Source organism: Nicotiana attenuata, chromosome 6 (assembly GCF_001879085.1).
Source record: "Nicotiana attenuata strain UT chromosome 6, NIATTr2, whole genome shotgun sequence".
NCBI classification, from domain to species: domain Eukaryota; kingdom Viridiplantae; phylum Streptophyta; class Magnoliopsida; order Solanales; family Solanaceae; genus Nicotiana; species Nicotiana attenuata.
The window spans coordinates 78,349,651-78,369,364 of NC_031994.1; the positions used below are offsets into that span (position 1 = coordinate 78,349,651).

The window sequence follows — 19,714 nt, forward strand, 5'->3', positions numbered from 1 at the left end:
CACTTCCCACACTAGCTGCACGAATTTTTTCTCTCGTCAAACTTTTTTTAGGAATTGAAAGGCACAAAATAATCATAAAAACGACAGAAATTTTTGAGGTTGTGGTCATATATCCAACCCCGACTTATTTGGAACTCTATTATTTTTATAATATTTTGTAATTTCCAATATATATTACTCCTACTTATTATCAGATTCAAAACTGTTTTGATACTCCTCGAGTACTTTCGGTCAGCTAACTAAACAGAAAATTTAAACCATTCATAAACAGATTCAATTATCCAGTGCAAGTGCCACGTGTTGATAGAAGAAGAAAAGTGCACAGCCTTTCGTTTGCGAGAGAATCAGAATCGTAACTAATCTATCCCGTAGGTTAACATCAAACCAAATTGACTCGGGGTTATCGGTTAGTGATTCGCTAAGGTCGTCACCCATAGCCACTGTTGGGTAGTTTAGACAACCAACTATGTCGTTCGAACTCTTTGAAAATATAATCGGGTGTGTATCGAATTTTTTAAAATAGTGTATTTTTGGAAGATTTTACACGAGTACCACAATATTTTAAAAAGTTAAGTAACGGATATATTTTAGTTAAGTCCCTCTTTTTATTTGCCACGTGTTTCCATACATTCCTAGGGCTTGTGCAGTAAACGCGCCGAAACAGGACCAGGGCAAGTTGGGCTGTTAAACACCTAGCCCCCCACATTCGGTCTATGGTCCTCCTTTACATTCTCATTTCCTTTTTCTATTATTTTGCTTTGGCTTTATGTTCATTACACCATGATTTTGAATCACAATTTCATTATCTTTTCATTGTACACTTAGACTGATATTCATGAAGAAGAGAAAAAGATGATCATTGACATCAAATTCAACTCGTGACACTATAGGAATCATAATTTTCATCGTTTAATCACATTTTAAAATTATATTCTTAAAGAAAATAAGATAAAAACTGAAATTTCTACATAAAAACTTCGTTTACTCTGAATATTTTGGCTGCTAGAGCGAAACTGTAATAGAGAACATAAACATGAAAAATTAATATGAAAAAACTTGATCATTCGAGTTAAATATTATTATAGAGGATGATTGCTATTAAAAATTAAACACTATAAGTATCTTTACATAAAAGAATCTTTTCGTCTTTTACATTTCAGTTTAGGTGTGCATACTTTTAATATAGTATGATATGATATAATGATTAAATATTATAAGTCATTATAATGTTTCATGTTTTTGACCATCAAACAATACAATTGGTGTACGAAAAATAAAATTACTATTCATGAAAAGTAAAGTTTGAATAAAATTATATGAGTCGGGCCACCACTGACCACCTGCTCCTAGCGGCCAGGGGTTGGGGATTATTGCCGTATGGTCTGTGCCCCCTCCCCCGTAGGTTCATTTTCTTCTTACTTCCCAAGTTTTTGGCAAGCAAAACACACACACAAAAAAAACCACCAAAACAGAAAGTGGAAAAAACAAAACCAAAATCAAAATCAAATCCTAACTCTTCATTTCCTCTTCTCTCTCTAACCAAAAAAAAAAAAAAAGAAAACTCGTCTGCTTTCTCTCTCTTCATTTATCAATGGCGTACTTGAATAACCCCACTGTTCTTCAGCCGCCGCTTCTATTTCTTCGAACCACCACAGCTTAAAGTAAAAAAAGCCTTTTGCTTTGTATATATGTATAGTATCTTCTCTACCTGTATGTAGTTCTACTATTTTCATTTTTTTTTTGGCGTTCAATTTTGAACTTCCGTTATTTCTGTTTCCTCTATGATAGCTTATACTGTTTTATTTATATATTTATTCATATTTGTTTTAATTTATTTGTGGTATTTTGTACAGTATGAGTTGTGAATTGAATTCGAAATTGCTAGTACGATTTAAGTTTTGATTTCTGGTTATGATTTCTTGGAATTTAAGCGGTGGAGTGAGATGAGAATATGCAAAATCGTATTGACAATACTGCTATTAGGTATTTAGTCTGTTTGAACAATCATTAGAGGTTAAAGTTGCAATTAACTGGAGGTCAAAGCTCAAAATTTAATTCTAATTGGAGTTTAGAGCCTTTATTTTTGATTTATCAGTTTTCTGAGTTTGTTTGTTTTGCTTTTGTAGGAGAAAGGAGCTGTAAGTTTTATTGCTTCTAGGGAAATATTTAGTGGATTAGTTTCCTTTCCATTTCGAGATTTGGATTTTTCGTTAGGCAGTTGAATGATTGATATCTCTGCTTCTCGGTTTTGACTGGAGACTTTTGATGCTGTTTCGCGGTTGGGGCGAGTGAAGATTGATTGCTGTTGGAGTACTATTGTTGCTAATGGCAGAAGACAGCCTACGTATTGGTGGCCTTTCTTCTGGGTTGGCTGTGGTATTGAATGGCGAAAATAGGAAGGAGAGTTCCCAGAAAACTCGTCTTATTTCGTATTGTGATAATTTTGGCGATCAATCTGTGGAGAGAACCCTTGAGCACATCTTTGATCTTCCGTACAAATCTATCAAACCACTTTCTAGTGCAATAGATGCTAAAGTGGTTCGTTCAGTCATAAAGAATGAATTCCTGAAGTACCAAATGAATCTGAAGGCTGGTATGGAGAGAAAAAGAGAAGGGGTTTTGACTGCTGCTGATGGTTGTAAACATCAGGTTATTCAAATAGAAGAATCGAGCATATGTGGTGATCTTCGGATAGTCAAACCGCCCTTGCTCGTGGAGAGTCATTCTTTATTCAGCAGTGCAAGGGCCAATGCTTGTGTCTGGAAAGGGAAATGGATGTATGAAGTAACTCTTGAAACTTCTGGTATACAACAGCTAGGCTGGGCGACTCTTTCCTGCCCATTCACTGATCATAAGGGTGTGGGTGACGCTGACGATTCATATGCATATGATGGAAAAAGGGTCAGTAAATGGAATAAGGAAGCTCAGTGTTATGGTCAGCCATGGGTTGTTGGTGATGTGATTGGATGTTGTATTGATTTGGATGGTGATGAGATATCATTTTACCGAAATGGAGTTTCTCTTGGTGTAGCATTTATTGGTATTCGTAAGATGGTACCTGGATTGGGATATTATCCAGCAATTTCTCTTTCTCAAGGTGAACGTTGTGAGTTAAACTTTGGGGAAATTCCTTTCAGGTACCCAGTGAAAGGTTTTCTTCCCATTCAGCCTCCACCAACCAGTAGTTCACTTGCTACTGATTTACTTAATTGTTTTGGAAGGCTAATTGAAATGCAGCGTGTGGGAAGGGCAGAGTTCAGTTCTGTTGAAAAATTGCGAAGATTGAAGAGGTTTGTGTCATTTGAAAAACTTTCTCATCCTGTCTCTCGTGGGATATGCGAGGAGTTATTCTCTGCACTTGCTGCTGAAGATGGAAGCACAAAGTACATAGCTTGTGGTCCACTTTTATCACTTATAATGGAGGTCTTTAGGATACATCCTCCACATGACTATATGAGTTTGGACAGCATACTCGACTCTTTGCTAGAATTCTCCGAGTCAAGAATTTTGTTTGAACATATTATAAGTGCACTTTCGACCTTATGTAAAACAGCACTGTTGAGCCTCACAGACTGTCCTTATTCAGGTTCATATACATATCTGGCCTTGGCATGCCACATCTTAAGGCGGGAAGAAATGATGATACTATGGTGGAAATCTTCAGATTTTGACCATTTGTTTGAAGGTTTTTTGTCTCGGAAGAGTCCTAATAAGCAGGATCTTCAAGGTCTGATGCCTTCTGTATGGTGGCCTGGCTCGTGTGAGGATATGTCAAATGAGGCTAGCCTGGTCCTGACTACAACCGCTTTGTCAGAAGCAATTAACAAGGTATTCTATTTGTGGATGGAACTGAACTTATGTTGGCATTTTTATGTGCTTCTCTCCTCGTCCTATGCCGTTCCATTCTCATGTTGGTTCTTAGTACGTTATACTTGAATAATATGGTGGATATCCCAAGAAGGTCCTGTAACAAGTTAAACATGATCATTTTGTTCTATAATGTCTTTAAAGGATACGTGAACAGAATATTGTTTGTTGAAATGGAAGCTTTAATCCTTTAATATGGTAGTCAGCAATGTAAGGAGCAGCTGAAGGTTGATGTCCTATTCCAGTTTCACTATTATGATTGAACTGCTTGCTGAGGAGGAATAACACCAAAATTTTTGGATGTAGCAATTTAAAAACTACTCCAACCTGTCAGCCAAAAGCATGACTTGACTATTAAAACTGATATTTCCTCACTTGATCAAGTTTAATAGGACCATTTATCCATCCAGCAATTTGGAAATTATTGCAATTCTTTCAGCCAGATGTTCTAGAGCTCTAACTTGAATTGTAGCACTCCTACTTGATCCAGTTTTTGCACTGAGTTGAACCGGTCAGAATAAAGAGAAAATTTTTTGGTTGTCTTGCTCAGGAAATTGTACTGAATCTTCATCCATAAAGCTGGCTTCGGACTTCCTAAGTAAAAATATTTCTCCATGACGCACATAAAAACAGACAAGAAATCTAACCTTTTGGAGCCTTGACAATTCTTTTTTATGTTGCTTGGTCTTTTTGTTGGCAAAAGGTGGCATTTTTAGATTAAAAACATCAAGTCATTAGTCATTTGTATTCAAACTTTTCCATGTAGTTCCTTAAATTATATGTGTATCTTCCCAATAAGGCTATGCAAGTAACAAACTGCACCACGTAGTCCTGCATGATTTTGGATGGCTAAAGTCTAACGTTCTTCATAATATTATAGTTGCTTGGCTACTCTTTTTTAATCATACATTTGGACAATGATATGATGGATTTTAGTGTATATATGGATCATCTTTTTGTCCAGCTTTTCTGTTTAGCTGGCTTTTGAAATTGCCTTGGTTCCTGTGCTAAGTGCATCAACCAGTTTTTGCTGATCATGTTTCATCAAAGAATCATTGCATCACACATGCCCATCCCTTCTACTAGAAAGTCTAGAAAGGCTTGCTATTTCGTTATATATTTCTTCATCCACAAGCAAATTCAACCTATTCCTTCTGCAGGTTGAAGAGAAGCAGAGGGACCTCTGCCGCCTGGTAATGCAGTTCATGCCACCTACAGCACCTCCTCAGCTACCTGGCTCTGTATTCAGGACACTTTTACAAAACATTCTAATTAAAAACAGGGGTGCAGATCGAAATTTGCCGCCTCCTGGTGTTTCAAGCAATTCTGTGCTTGTTTCTGTGTTTAGTGTCATACTCCATTTCTTGTCTGAAGGGTTTGGGGATAATTGTGGTTGGATGAAGGACTCTGGAGCATCTGATGTTGGTTTTCTACACAGAGGAGGCCAGCAAACTTTTCCTGTAGGCTTGTTTCTCAAGAATGATCCTCATCGGGTTGATATTCCTAGGCTTGGTGGTTCATATAATCACCTAGCAAAGTCCCATCCTATTGGTAGTGAGCAGCAGGAGGAAGTAATTCGGTGGGAAGAAGGGTGTATGGATGATGAAGAAGATAGGGTTACACATCTAAGTAAGCAGAAGCCATGCTGTTGTTCTACTTATGATGCTGATTTTACAAGAATATCAAAAGCTCCTATCAGACACATGACAAAAGGTTCTCGGGGACATTGCAGCTCTATTGGTGAGAGGTCTGCCCATGTTGCTGCAGAATGCAGCACCAGTAGTTTGAACGATGACATAGCGGATAAACCAAGCACAAGTGACCAGTCTGAATCAGACTTTGGCTTCCGTCCTATGCAGCAAATGAGATATGTTTCCAGAGAGAACAGCATTTCTTCAGCAACACTGAAAGAAGAGGAGCTACTTGATGCCATGCTCTTGCTGTATCATTTAGGTCTTGCACCCAACTTCAAGCAGGTGACTAGATTTTCCCCTTACTAAAATGTAGTGATTAAGCTACCTTTTTTGCATATAATATTTGAGTGGTGCAGATAAGGTAAAGGCACCATGATTTTGATCTCTTGGCTGTTCCCTATTGGCACTTCATGAAATGAAGGGATTTATGTTGGTGGCGTTTAATTAAGCTACTTTGCGAACCGTAAGCTAAGGTAGTGGCCTTTGATGTGCATTGCACCTCCTTTTGGCCCGAGTAAAGTATTAAAAGCAACCACCTGATCAACATTTGGCCTTGCAAAATAATGTCCTGTATATGATTAATGATCAATGATCACATATTTCTAAGTTGTCCTGCTTGTTTGAAATTAATGTCCAATGCAATGATGAGCGATCTCATCTATTTATGTTGTCCCCCTAGTTAAGGTGTTATATGTGAATTTGATAGTGTACTGCCTGAGGGAGATGGCCAGAAGTCAAATTTCATGTTTTATGTGCTGGATGTTAGATCAGTTATACGTGCTGTCTCTCTTCATGAGAATGTATTTCATGATATGGTAGGTTTCAAAATAGTGGCGAGGTTGACGGCCCTAGCAAATAGTGGGAGCAGGATTCAGGTAGGTTGACGGCCAGTGTAAAATTAGTCTAACCATGATGAATTCTCTGATACCAAATAGAAGGACATAAATTGAACAGAGTGGACATAGAGGATTCATATGATAGATTCATGCAAATATGAGATTGACGGATTCATGCAAATATGAGATTAAGGCATACTTGATTGATATGGTAGGTGCGGAACTAGTTCTATCTGCTTTTCTCTTGTGTGAGGACATGGCTCCTGATATTTTTCCTCATTTTTGGTTCACATGTTTGCCGAGGGTCTTCCGAAAACAGTCTCTTTGCCTTCCAAGGTAGGGGTAAGGCTGCGTACATCCTACCCTCCCCAGACTCCACTTACGGGAATAAACTGGGATGTTGTTGTTGTTTTGGTTAATATGTTTCTGTCCTGCCAGTTCAATCGACCTTTCTTTTCTTATTCCATTCTGACGTCACTTGAATTCATTGCTGCGGAAGAACGCTTTCTTCCTTGTCATGTTTCATGGATTTACATCATATTTGAGTGATTCTCTTATTTCAATTGTAGGCGTCATCGTATATGTCTCGGCAATCACAGTCGATCTCTCTTCTAGAAGAAACTGATAAGCAGATCAGAGAAAAAGTTTGCGGGGAACATGTAAAACGTCTGAAGGAGGCTCGTAGCGTATACAGAGAAGAAGTAATGGATTGTGTCAGACATTGTGCTTGGTAATATGATCATCACATGTTTTGTTGTATTTCCAAATAATGTTTTGGCTATCATGCATCAGTATATTTCCATATTAAATGAGTAGCTGCTGTCTGCTTTCAAGGAGGTATAGCTTAGTTTTTGCTGTCTATCATCTAACAGGTATCGTGTTTCTCTATTTTCTCGGTGGAAGCAGAGGGGGATGTATGCAGCATGCATGTGGATTGTTCAGTTGCTTTTAATTCTTAGCAAAGAGGACTCTGTCTTCATCTATACTCCTGAGTACTATTTGGAAACCTTGGTAATAAAATTTCCTACTCTGCATGCTATTTTGGAACTCCACCATAATTGGCCCTTTTCTTGTATCAAAGAGTGACTCATCGTTTGTGCATATGCTTTACTGCACTTCTTATTTTGAGCATGAATTTTTCTCTACCTCTTTGCTAGTGCCACTTGACTTTCTTCAGGTGTGGATAGCGAAGCCGAGAAGGACCTACAACTTTTCGTGAAAGACAGTAGCCAAGTGAACCAAAGCTTTTTCTTGCCTACCGGTTTCCTTCCATCCTTGCTTCCATCTGCCTTTCTGTCTCTGCACCTTTCATTACTAGGCTGCTGTGTTTGGTAGTTTTAGGATAATGGGCATGAATGGATCGAACAACCTGACGTATCTTATATAATGTACATTGTGGTATTTGTACATTCTGTTTTTTCCCTTACTTTCTTTTTCATGTCCATTTGTGTACCGACCTGCAAAGAGAAAGGAAGAGCTTGGAGAAAAAAGTTTAAACTGTTGTCTATATGTAGCTGTATTTCCGGGCATAGAAATATGGAAAATGCTTTATGCTTTCAAGTGCTCATCATTAGCAAATGTTTTGCCAGCTATTTTCATGTCATTTATTTGGTCGGTTTGTTAGTTGCCACAATGTTTGAAAGTAATCTTGCTTTCTTTTGTCTCAATGACAGGTGGACTGCTTCCATGTGCTTCGTAAAAGTGACCCTCCTTTCGTCCCTGCCACAATATTTCTCAAGCAAGGACTTACGTCGTTTGTATGTCTTGATTCTCCATCTCTTGTTCGTCTCTCTGTCTCTCATTCTAGTCCTATGTTGCGCGGACTCTCCAAAATGTTGCCGCACCCATGTTGGATCCTCCAAAAATACACTACTTTTGGAGGATCCGACACGCACCCGGCGACATTTTCGGAGAGTCCGAGCAACATAGCTCTAGTCACATGCTTTTTTTTTTTCCTATGGTACTTTTAGGACTAAGTCTATAATGCCAGTGGTATTTGCATAGTTGCTTATTTTAATATGCTGAAATAGAACGCATCAACACCCTCTAAAGCTAACGTAACAAAAGAGAAGTGTTTATAAGAAAAAATATTTGCACAAAAAGATTTTCTTACTATAGCTGCTTGGTTGGTTCCGAAATGATCCACATGATTAATGCTAGATTTCTTTTGGTACTTGTTTCCTGTTATGTGCGAGTTTATTTAGCTTCATTTCTTTTACGTGTATTTGCTATTAATTTTTCCTTCTTCAGGTTACTTTCGCTGTCACCCACTTCAATGATCCAAGGATATCCAGTGCGGAGATGCGAGATCTTCTTCTGCAGTCTATTTCTGTCTTAGTGCAGTACAAGGAGTTCTTGGCTACTTTTGAATGCAATGAAGCCGCAACGCAGAGAATGCCTAAAGCACTACTGTCTGCTTTTGACAATAGATCTTGGATTCCTGTAACAAATATACTTCTCCGGTTGTGCAAGGGTTCAGGTTTTGGTTCATCAAAACGTGGCGAATCATCTTCCTCTTCATCAGTTATATATCAGGTGACTTGGTGATAATTTATCTTTTGTCTAGACAGTCATCATTTTTATCCTGCTTATCCCTCCTTCCCAGGAAAAAATTAGAGTAGCTCGTAGATCTAACTCTGCTGCTTTGTTAATGTGAAGAAATTATTGCGGGAGGTTTGCTGTCATGATGAAGAATTATTTTCTACTTTTCTGAATCGTTTGTTCAACACTCTGAGCTGGGCAATGACAGAATTCTCAGTTTCGATTCGCGAGATGCAGGAAACTTACAAGGTATTATTCCATTCAGAATCTAATATCCTTTTATGTTTGGATCAATGAAGAAGAGGGGATCTAGAGAGGGTACAGCTCATTGATTAATCATTTACCTACGGTTGTTTTGTGGTAGTGCTATGTACACCAAAATGATGTCCTGTTTGTCCTATTTCAGGTAGTTTGGAAAAGTTCATATTCATACTCCTTCTCTTTTAACCAAACAATTAGCCTTCTACTTTTACTTCCCCTCCTCTTATCCTTCTCTTTTCACCCGACCACACTGAGGAATTTCTGTGTATTTGACTTCTATTACATTGTCTTTTTGTTGTATGTCATTTCTAATTTGCCCGTGGTAATAGCTTTTGTAATTTTCTGATATGTTTGAGAGGTTGTGTTCTATATGACAGAGTATGGATACAAATTAAAGGGTTAACCCTGCATGTTTTATTTACCTCCGGAATTTTTTTAGGGTATACTTAGTGAATTGCTTCTGACGATATTCTGATCATGGTTTCTTTAATGAAAGTCATCTAGTATAATATTGTACCTGTAAAAAAAGGAATATTCTCAACAGTTCTGAAATAAAAAAGAACTTAATTTTCATCACATCAGTTTATAGTGTCTACCTACATTTTAGAAGATATTTGTAGTACCGGGGGGGGGGGGGGTGTTTTTAAGTGAAGGCGACTTTTTGCATACTGTCTACGCAGGTGGAATAGTAGTTTTATGGATTGAAGAAATCTTTTGTTACTGTTTTTTTCTTATGTCTGTATTAAAATGTGTCAATTGTGCTTTTTAGGTGTTGGAGTTTCAGCAAAGGAAATGCAGCGTCATATTTGACCTATCATGCAATCTTGCTAGGGTGTTGGAGTTTTGTACCCATGAGATCCCTCGAGCATTTCTCTCTGGAGCAGATACAAATTTGCGAAGGCTGACTGAAGTTATCGTCTTTATACTGAACCACTTAATTTCTGCAGCTGATCCTGATCTTTTAGACCTGTAAGTTTCATCATTTATGTTAAACACCTTTAGCATTTTGATTTTATATATTTATAAGGTATCTTTCGAGTGAGGGAGTATGGAGTTAATTGTTTCCTGCTTATTTTGTTTGTCTCCAAAACAACCAAAGATGAATCCTTATTTGAATGAAAACATTGATTTATTCTCCGGACGAGTTGAGCTGCTCCTTTATGAGATCTTTTCTTTTCTGAATTAGTTGACTCACCTACAAATAGTAAATTGGCAGCCACCATCTCAAGTAATGAGATTGATACCTTTTCTCGATAACCGAGAAATCCCTATGGGTTAGCTGGCCCATCGCTAGTTGGCATTTTGGAATGGAACTCGGTGGAGTATCGCCCGTCCCTCGACCCTTCTCCTATTTATATACTAGGCCTTAATCAGCGGCGTGGTTTGAATTGATGTTGTGCTTTTATCGCACATCTAACGCTTTACTTGCTTTACCTTTGAATCAAAGCACCGTGGGCCGAGCAATGAGATTGATATTAGGAGAGAGAAGACTGAAACACGATACTTCTGACAAGAAAAAAATAATTTTCAATTTGCAGACTTGCGTTGACCTAAAAATTCTGTGCTTGCCTTCATCTTAGCTCTGCATTATCAAAATGTAGTTGGTTCTTTGCATTTATTTTCACCAAAATGAGATGTTTGCCTGTTAGCATGGTATTGACTGTTGAGCCCTTCTCTCTATGTGTGTGTGTGCTTGTGTGTTGTTTCCTTTTTTTGTTTTTGGTATTCAGTTGTGTTATTCTTGCAGATTCCTAAGGCGTCCAGGTCAGTCCCCAGAGAAAGTCAGTAAAGGGATGATTTTAGCACCCCTTGCTGGAATCATTCTTAATTTGATCGATGCTAGCAGGGAATCAGAAACTGGACAGAATGACATGGTTGGGATTTTTGCCAGTATGGACTGCCCTGATACTGTAGTCTCTGGATTCCAGTATCTTTTGGAGTACAATTGGGTTAGTCGCTATTCCACTTCATTAATTTGATAATTCCCTAGGCTACTTCCAGTTTCACACTGGTATGAAAAATGGGTTTAGAGCCAACAAAATTGCTTACATTTTTATTGTCCTGGGTCTATGGTTTTAGATTTGGAAATTAAAAAGCAAAAAACTAAGGGAGGGATGAAGGGAGGGAGAGAGGGAGAAATCACCTAGGCCTACATGAGATAATTTTGCATCGAAGATCCAAAGATTAGGTGGCTTTTTCTGCTTCTCTGACTAGATATCCCTACTAAAGTCCCTGAAGTAAATGACATCTCTGTGCTCATTTGCTGTTTTTGGTGACTGCTTATATATGCGAATGTGTTTTTAAGGGTTTCAATATTAATTGTTGGGTTGCCTAATCTGTATTCTAACTTTCTTTTCACGAATTTCAGGCTAGCTTATTCAGGGGAGATGATTATCTGAAGAAAATCAGGCAACTGGAGAAATTTTCAAGTCTGCTAATCTGTCAGTCAGAGGTAGTAGAACTTGAGAGAATAGGATATGGGGACGAAACAGATTATGATGACAGCATCTGCTGCATCTGTTATGCATGTCAAGCAAATGCTCAATTTGTGCCCTGTTCTCATGTTTCTTGCTTCGGCTGCATTTCCAGACACCTCCTGAATTGTGAGAGATGTTTCTTTTGCAATGCATCAGTTTTAGAAGTTCTGAGGACTGATGTAAATGCAGATTGAGGTCATTTCTCGAACTTGGAAAAGCAAGGACGGACTAATAGGTGGGTTTCTTTTTCCCGGTGATTGGTGACTTGGTTAGATATAGGCAAGTACTCAGCTGTCAGCTGAGGGCTCCGAGCTGTGAATTTTGCTGGATAAGTTCCATAGAGATGCAAGAAAGATCCTAGTATAAGGCGTATACCTTCAGGTAAGTTATTTTTTAGGCTCTACAATTTAGAATAGAAGTCATAAGCTAGGTATATATCTATCAGAGAAGATGGAATGGTAGGGCAGCGTCGCTCTGGGTAAAAGTTTTTGTAGTGGAGGCAAGGGCATTGTTTTGTGAATATATGAGGTGTCAATTTGAAGAAAATCATGTTCTTTTGTTCAATTTTTTTTCCTTTGTTTTGCACTTTTGCACAATTTTGGCTCGAGCTTGTTTGTACAAGCTGGGAAATAATTTATACAAGAGAGGGGGTAGGTAGAGCTACAAAGCATAGAAAACTTCAAGGGTTCACAAGGAAAGACACACATGGAGTAAAATTATGTTCGTATTTTTAACCATCTTGCTTCTTTCTAAGACCTGTTTTCAGCAGCAAAGGTTGGTGAAAAATCTGAACATTGTAAGAGCCCGTTTGGATTGGCTTGTTTTAAGTGCTTTTAAGGCAAAATAGCTTTTAAGCCATTTTGTAGTGTTCGGATAAAGTAAAAAAGTACTTTTAAGCACTTGTTTTTAAGCTAAAATGGCAAAAACAAGCCAAAAGCCAAAAGTTAGAATTCCTAACTTATGACTTAAAAGCTATTTTTGGCTTAAAAGTCACTTAAAACAAGTCCATCCAAACAGGCTCTAAGTCATGTTTGGTTTCTGCAAAGAGGATTAAGAAGGATTGCTTAGAACCGTGGTTTGTGAAGCCTCCTGCATTCTGCCGAACGACCATGTGGGTGTTTAACCATGTAAATCCTTTTGGCTTCCCCTTAGCCTTGTATTTCTCTGAAAAGACGGTAAGTGTCTTTTAATTTTGGAGAAAAATGCTTTTGGACTAAGAGATTCGAAAAGCCAGGCTACCGATGATGATGTTGCTATGAGTTTGCTAAATAAGTACGCAAAAGGGCTAAATGTGTCCTTGTACTATCAGGAATTAGTTATAGTACCCTCCGTTATACTATTCTTTACTATCTACCACTATCGTTACACATTTTGATATTTATGCCCCTGCATCTAACGGACCCATTTTTAAGGACACGTGACACGATTTTAAACAGCCTAACCATCTACCCTTTTGCCCTACCCGTCCAGCCCCGACCCAATAGCCTCTGATTTGCCCACAAAAAGACCTAAGCTTGTTTTCTTCTTCAAAACTAGGGTTTGGCCCCATCATTTTAAAAAAGAAAACTTTACTGGTATTTGATTAGCGGAAGAGGGAAATAATGTTTTCAGCAATAGATGAAACTGATTTTCTTTACACTTATTTTAATTTCTTTTTCATATATTTCTATTAAAAGATAAAAACGATTTTTCTCACTCATAGGTGAAACTTATTCTTCTTTACATTTATTTCAATTCTTTTTTCATATCACTTTATAATTTTAATTCTTTCATTTGCGATGATGACCGTCAAGTCAAGGCTCCATTAGTGTCGGTGAACACTGTCATGGCTTTGAAGAGAGGAAAGTAAGTTGCAGTGCTTTGTTTGGTTAAAAGGTTAGGATGACGTTGATATAACATAGTATTCATTTCTTTTGATTTCAACAGTTAATACAAAAAATATTATCAAAAAGAACCATATCCAGATCTTCTAATTTGTCTTGAAGATCAAAGGCTAAAAAAGTGTCAAGTTCGATGAAATATTGTTATTACTTCGGGATCACTCATTCTTAAACCATAAATTTCATAATTAAAAGTAGATATAAAGCACATTGTGAAACTATTTGAGTATTAAATAATTGAGTACAGTAAAATAAGGTCTTATAAATTCATTTGAATGTCAAATATGAGATACTACACATCTGTATCAGATATGTAGTACGTAAAAGAAAAAATATGTGCATTAACAAGGTATTCAAAGTTCTAATACCAGGCACCCCTTTAATTTAGGGAAGGAATAAATTGTCGACCAACATAAAGTTGAAAAAGGGATAGGGGGTAACAGAGGAAAATCTAAGATGCATTTCGAGTAAAAGTGATATTTCTCTTCAGAACGTGAAAGGACTTAAGGAGTAAATAAAATGCAGCAGAGGACTTGTGGTGGATTGTTTGAAAGCTGCACAAACAATTAGCTAATTGAAAAAAAATGGAGGTGAAGAGAGAAAGCAGAGGGAAATCGCAACAGATGAGGCAACCCCCTAGTTTTGGAGAAGAAAACAAGTTTAGGTCTTTTTGTGGGCGAATTGGAGGCTATTGGGTCAAGGCTGAATGGCTAGGGTAAAAGGATAGATGGTTAGACTGTTTAAAGTCGTACCACGTGTACTTAAAAATAGGCGTATTAGATGCAGGGACATAAATATTAAAAAGTGTAACGGCAGGGGTAGATAATGAAGAATAATATAACGGAGGGTACCTATAACTAATTTATGATAGTATAGGAACATATCTAGCCCTTTTCCGAAATAAGTATGACTCGAGCTCTTCCTAGTTCCAAGTAGAAAAACAAAAAAGGAGGGCAAATAACCCCTTAAACCCCCCCCCCCCCAAACTTGTCACGAATTATTAGTTACACCCTTAGACATTCGTGGTCTTAATTATCCCCTCAACTAGGCCTTTTGAGAGCCATTACCTACCTGGACGCTGATGTGGCAAATTGTGTTGCATTTTTTTGAAAAATGAAATATATTTTAACCTTTTTAAGTATGTTACTTTTGTAGATAATTTTTTTCGAATATAATTTATAATTAAACTTGGATAGAACTACATTATTTAGGCTAAATCTTTTTATTTAGCTAAAAATAATAAAATTTTAAAGTGCTAATTTTTTTTTAAATTTTTTAGTACCTTAAAACTTAAAAGAANAATAAATAGTCAAGGCATCTAAAAAGTTATAAAAATACATAGTTTGAAATTAATTATTTTGGCTATAATTTTTTATATAGCTCTAAATTATGGTGCTCTAATTTTTTTTAAATACAGATTTACCTGAAAAAAGTAAAAATACACAGTTAAAATAAATAGTCGGTATCAAAAGAAGAAATTAAAAGAGTGTACAATTACAAAAAATAACTTACTCTATGGATAAATTTTTTGAGCAATAAAAAAAAGGGGAGCCCGGTGCACTAAGCTCCCGCTAAGCGCGGGGTCCGGAAAAAGGCCGGACCACAAGGGTCTATCTTACACAGCCTTACCATGCATTTCTGCAATAAGTATTTTTTAGAAAAATAAGTATGTTAGAAATAATAAGTCATTTCTTGCAATTGTTCACTCTTTTTATTTCTTCTTTTGATGCAATGACTATTTATTTCAATTGTGTATTTTACTTTTTCAGGTAAAGTTAAAATTATATTTTTAGAGCACCATAATTTAGAGTATATAAAAAATTATAGCCAAAATAATTAATTTCAAACTATGTATTTTTGTAACTTTTTAGATGCCTTGATTATTTATTTCAATTGTATAAATCTTTATTTTCAGGTCAAATTGAAAAAAAAAGATTAACTAAAACTTTATTACTTTTAGCCAAATAAAAAAATTTAGCCTAAATAATGTAGTTCTATCCAAGTTCTATTATAAATTGTATTCGGAAAAAATTATCTAAAAAGTAACATACTTAAAAAGGTAAAAATATATTTTATTTTTCAAAAAAATGCCACATTTACAGAAAAATTCACGTGGCAGGTGAGTGCACCCACATAATTTTTCACATCAGCATCCAGAGGGGTAATGGCTCCCAAAAGGCCTAGTTGAGCAGGGTAACTAAGACCATGAATAGTTTAAGGCTGTAACTAATAGCCCGTGACAAGTTTCGGGGGGGTGATAAGAAAAAATATGTGCATTAACAAGGTATTCAAAGCACTAATATCAGGCACCCCTTGATAATTTAGGGAAGGAATAAATTGTCGACCAACATAAAGTTGAGAAAGGGATAGGGAGTAACAGAGGAAAATCTAAGATGCATTTCGAACAAAAGTAATACTCCCTCCGTTTCATATTATTTGAGATAGTTTGACTCGGCACGGAGTTTAAGAAAAAAGAAGAAGAAGACTTTTGAAACTTGTGGTCTTAAAAGCTTAAGGGTAAAAGGTTCGTCGGGCCTGCAATTTGTGTGGCTATAAAAGCTTTTCATTAAGGGCAAAAAGGGTAAAATGAAGAGTTTAAAGTTGAATTATTTCCAAATTTAGAAATGAGTCATTTGTTTTGGAATAGACTAAAAAGGAAAGTACCTCATTTAATATGAAACGGAGGGAGTATTTCTCTTCAGAACGTGAAAGAATTTAAGGAGTAAATAAAATGCAGCAGAGGACTTGTGTTGGATTGTTTGAAAGCTACACAAACAATTAGCTAATTGAAAAAAAAATAGAGGTGAAGAGAGAAAACAGAGGGAACTCGCAACAGGTGAGGCAACCCCCTAGTTTTGGAGAAAAAAACAAGTTCAGGTCTTTTTGTGGGCGTTCGGAGGCTATTGGGTTGGGGATGAATGGCTAGGGTAAAAGGATAGATGGTTAGACTGTTTAAAATCGTACTACGTGTACTTAAAAATAGGCCCGTTAGATGTAGGGGCATAAATATTAAAAAGTATAACGACAGGGCTAGATAATGAAGAATAGTATAACGGAGGGTATCTATAACTAATTTGTAATAGTACAGAAACATATCTAACCCTTTTCCGAAATAAGTGTGACTCGGGCTCTTTCTAGTTCCAAGTAGAAAAACAGAAAAGGAGAGACAAACCACCCCTTTGAAGTGGTGTAGGCTTATGGCGTAAGGGAAAGAAAAAAAGGATGTACATCAAAGCTATGACGTAAGTTATGGTCTATATATATAGAGAGAGACCAGGCTAACGATAATGGCGTTAAGGTTTAAACTATAGTATGTTAATTATTACAGCACGCTCGAGAATGTTAACTATCAAGGTGTCATTTGTTTGTGGATTAGCTAGTAAAAATTTATCCGCATCCGATGCTTGCACAAACCATTAAATTGAATCATAGTTAATTAATAGTAATAAAACACATATCAATTTACTTTAATTTATGTCTTAACCATCTCCCACAAGAGCCCATGATAAACTCTTTTATAGAGAACTAGCAAATTTGTCCGTGCTTCGCGCGATCGTAAAAAGAAAAATTTTTTTTCTATAATATCTGAGTATTTAAAAAAATTAGTCCTTAAGTCCAAATGCGGAATATATTTCAAGTTTAAATTCTTTTTATAACTTGTTTCTCTAATTTTAATCACTTGAGAATATTTTGCTTTTTCCAAATCTTCCTTTTCTTTCTTCCTCGGTAACTTCCCAGTAATGAAAGTAACTAAAGAGACTTAAGCACAAAAATAGTATGCAAGTAAAGAGACTCAAAGAACTAATGAGCCGATACAGGGAATTGATTGGCGATATAATTTAATTTATTCATTTTTCAATGCAAAAGAATTTGAATGAATCGTCTTGTCATGTATGTAGGATTGCATTATATATCATGTGCTGAAGAAATGTTCAGATGCAAAAACTTAACGACCTTTTCTCTCAGCACCCAACTATATATGTATTCCAGAAATTACCATAAATTGGAGGATCAACACAGGCATGAGAAGTTAATGTGCCAGAAGAATAAGTCTTTGATGGCTTGCTTCCCAGTTATAGTGGATACAAGACAATTTCATAAAGATAACTGTTGAAGATGAATACACTCGCCGAACATGTAGTATCTCTCTTCGTTCAATTATCTGATCATGAACGAAAAAGAAATGGAATTCTTATAACGTAAAAACATACCTTAATTACTCCTAATTCTGATCAACTTAAGACTTTTGTCACACTCCACATGAGACCATAAGTCTCGCAAAGTAGGCTAAAAGTTGTATGATTAATTCATTCCATACGAAAAAAAAATTAGATCAAATATAATTCTCGCAACGTAGGCCAAAATTTAAGCTACCGTCGTTCCTGAATATCCCAATAGATGTGTTCAATCTCGCAGGAGAACAGCAAAAACTTTTTGATTTTTGGCTCACCATAACTGATACATTACCTAAGTATTATTTTGTACTTGAAAATAAAAAAACATTAAACGGTTAAATAAAGAGTAGAAAGATGAAGAAGGTTAATAATTATTCAATTCACATTGAAAAAAAGAAGAAGAAAATTTTTTACTAAAGCAAAAAGAATTTCACCCACATATCTCATATTCCGAGTTCTTCAACTGCCACTCTGCCAGTCACTGTGTGAATGCATCAATGACAAAAGAGCAAACTCAGTTTGCTATAACACTTATCCAGGAAACAGTAAAATAAGAGAGAGAGAAAAGAGAGAGATTCTTTTGAATCCTATTGCCAGGTGAATTTCATATCTGCATATATATCATTAACTTCACAATTTTTTTAACTTCAACTTCTGATACTTCCTTTTTATCAATTTTTCCAACAGAATGAGGCGGACAATTATCATTCTGGATAACTTATCTAGCCTTTTAAAACAGAATTTTCTCCAAACAACACTTCAATTTATAATATTTTTAAGGCAACATGAATTCTCAAGTGGGAGAATACGCATACATGATTGTTGTATCCATAAATAGACGTCAAAACAGTATCATGGGCATCCGGAACCTGAGGGGGCATCTGCCACGAAATTTATGTCCGGTGGTGGTCAAATCTCTTCATTTCTTCAAAAGTAAAACTGCGCAACAAAGAATAATAGCAATATACTTATATAAATTTAACCAATTATATCATTGTTAATAATTCTAGGAAATGAAGAAGAAGGATATTGCAAGACAGAATAAGCTGGAGGCATACCCATAGTGCGGTCTGTTTAGAATATAATTGTTGCACTTTGCATGGGTAGATATTAGAGGAGGACAAAAGACAGTGAAAGATCGGGGGGCCATTAATTATCTTTTGGAAACGGAAGCGTAAATGGAATTGATTACAAATGCGACTTTTCAGAAGCAAATGGTTAGTGTTTTACGTTACCAATGCGACCCTTCAGAAGCAAAACTGTAGTCTTTTCCCGAATGTTTGTTATATGTGGTAGAATGAATAAGAAATTGTAGAAAAAGGGAGAAAATAGATAAATACCAGTGCTGGTCATAGGTAGCGCCACATCACCTTTCTCATTCCCAGCTTTATATATATATATATATATATATATATATATAGATATATATAGATATAGATAGATTAGGGAGGGTTTGCCCTTCTCTCATTATATACTTGATTTTCTTTAGTAAAATTGTTTGATGTCCTTTTCTTAGATTATTTTTATATTTCTTTTTGAATTTACGAACAAGTTCTTTGTTAGATGGTAGGACTAAAATAGTCTCGTCCTTTCTGGGTTTGCCTACTTATTTGTACAATAAAAAAAGAGTAAAAGAGATTAACGAAAACAAAAAAGATGAATCCGTATCGAATCGGGGAAATTGAACCCGACGTGAATCGAACACGCAACCTTCTGATCTGGAGTCAGACGCGCTACCATTGCGCCACGGATCCTGGATGGACAACTTTGGCTGCCAAAAGTATTTATCAATTTTCGTCTGATACTTTCCCATGAAACATTGACTTTTTCCATGGTTTATGGTGGGTGTGTTTGGGGTTGGGAGGAGGGGTATTCTTCTTACCGAGTACGTATGAATCTATATATTTACTTCTTAAATTATATATATTGTTCAAGTGAAAAAAAGGAAGTGACTGCTACCGGGAATACGTATCCTTACTGCTA

The 19,714-nt window shown here is 36.4% G+C and overlaps 1 protein-coding gene and 1 non-coding gene across 5 annotated transcripts; one reads left to right on the plus strand and one right to left on the minus strand.

The window, feature by feature from the left end:
- Window positions 1,392–12,410, plus strand: LOC109227288 (E3 ubiquitin-protein ligase RKP). 4 transcript variants are annotated; one of them, XM_019392395.1, is made up of 11 exons: window positions 1,392–1,710; window positions 2,127–3,828; window positions 5,028–5,843; window positions 6,967–7,127; window positions 7,270–7,408; window positions 8,071–8,154; window positions 8,648–8,932; window positions 9,056–9,187; window positions 9,969–10,168; window positions 10,947–11,148; window positions 11,568–12,410. In XM_019392395.1, the coding sequence occupies exons 2-11, from the start codon at window positions 2,326–2,328 to the stop codon at window positions 11,868–11,870; spliced, it is 3,825 nt and encodes a 1,274-aa protein (XP_019247940.1). In that variant the 5' UTR covers window positions 1,392–1,710; window positions 2,127–2,325; the 3' UTR covers window positions 11,871–12,410. The 4 variants fall into 4 exon arrangements, with proteins under 4 accessions (XP_019247940.1, XP_019247942.1, XP_019247941.1 ...); XM_019392397.1 differs by having other exon boundaries at window positions 1,392–1,690; XM_019392396.1 differs by having other exon boundaries at window positions 1,392–1,661.
- TRNAW-CCA lies at window positions 19,414–19,485 on the minus strand. Its single transcript has one exon. It is a non-coding gene; the product is annotated as a tRNA-Trp (tRNA).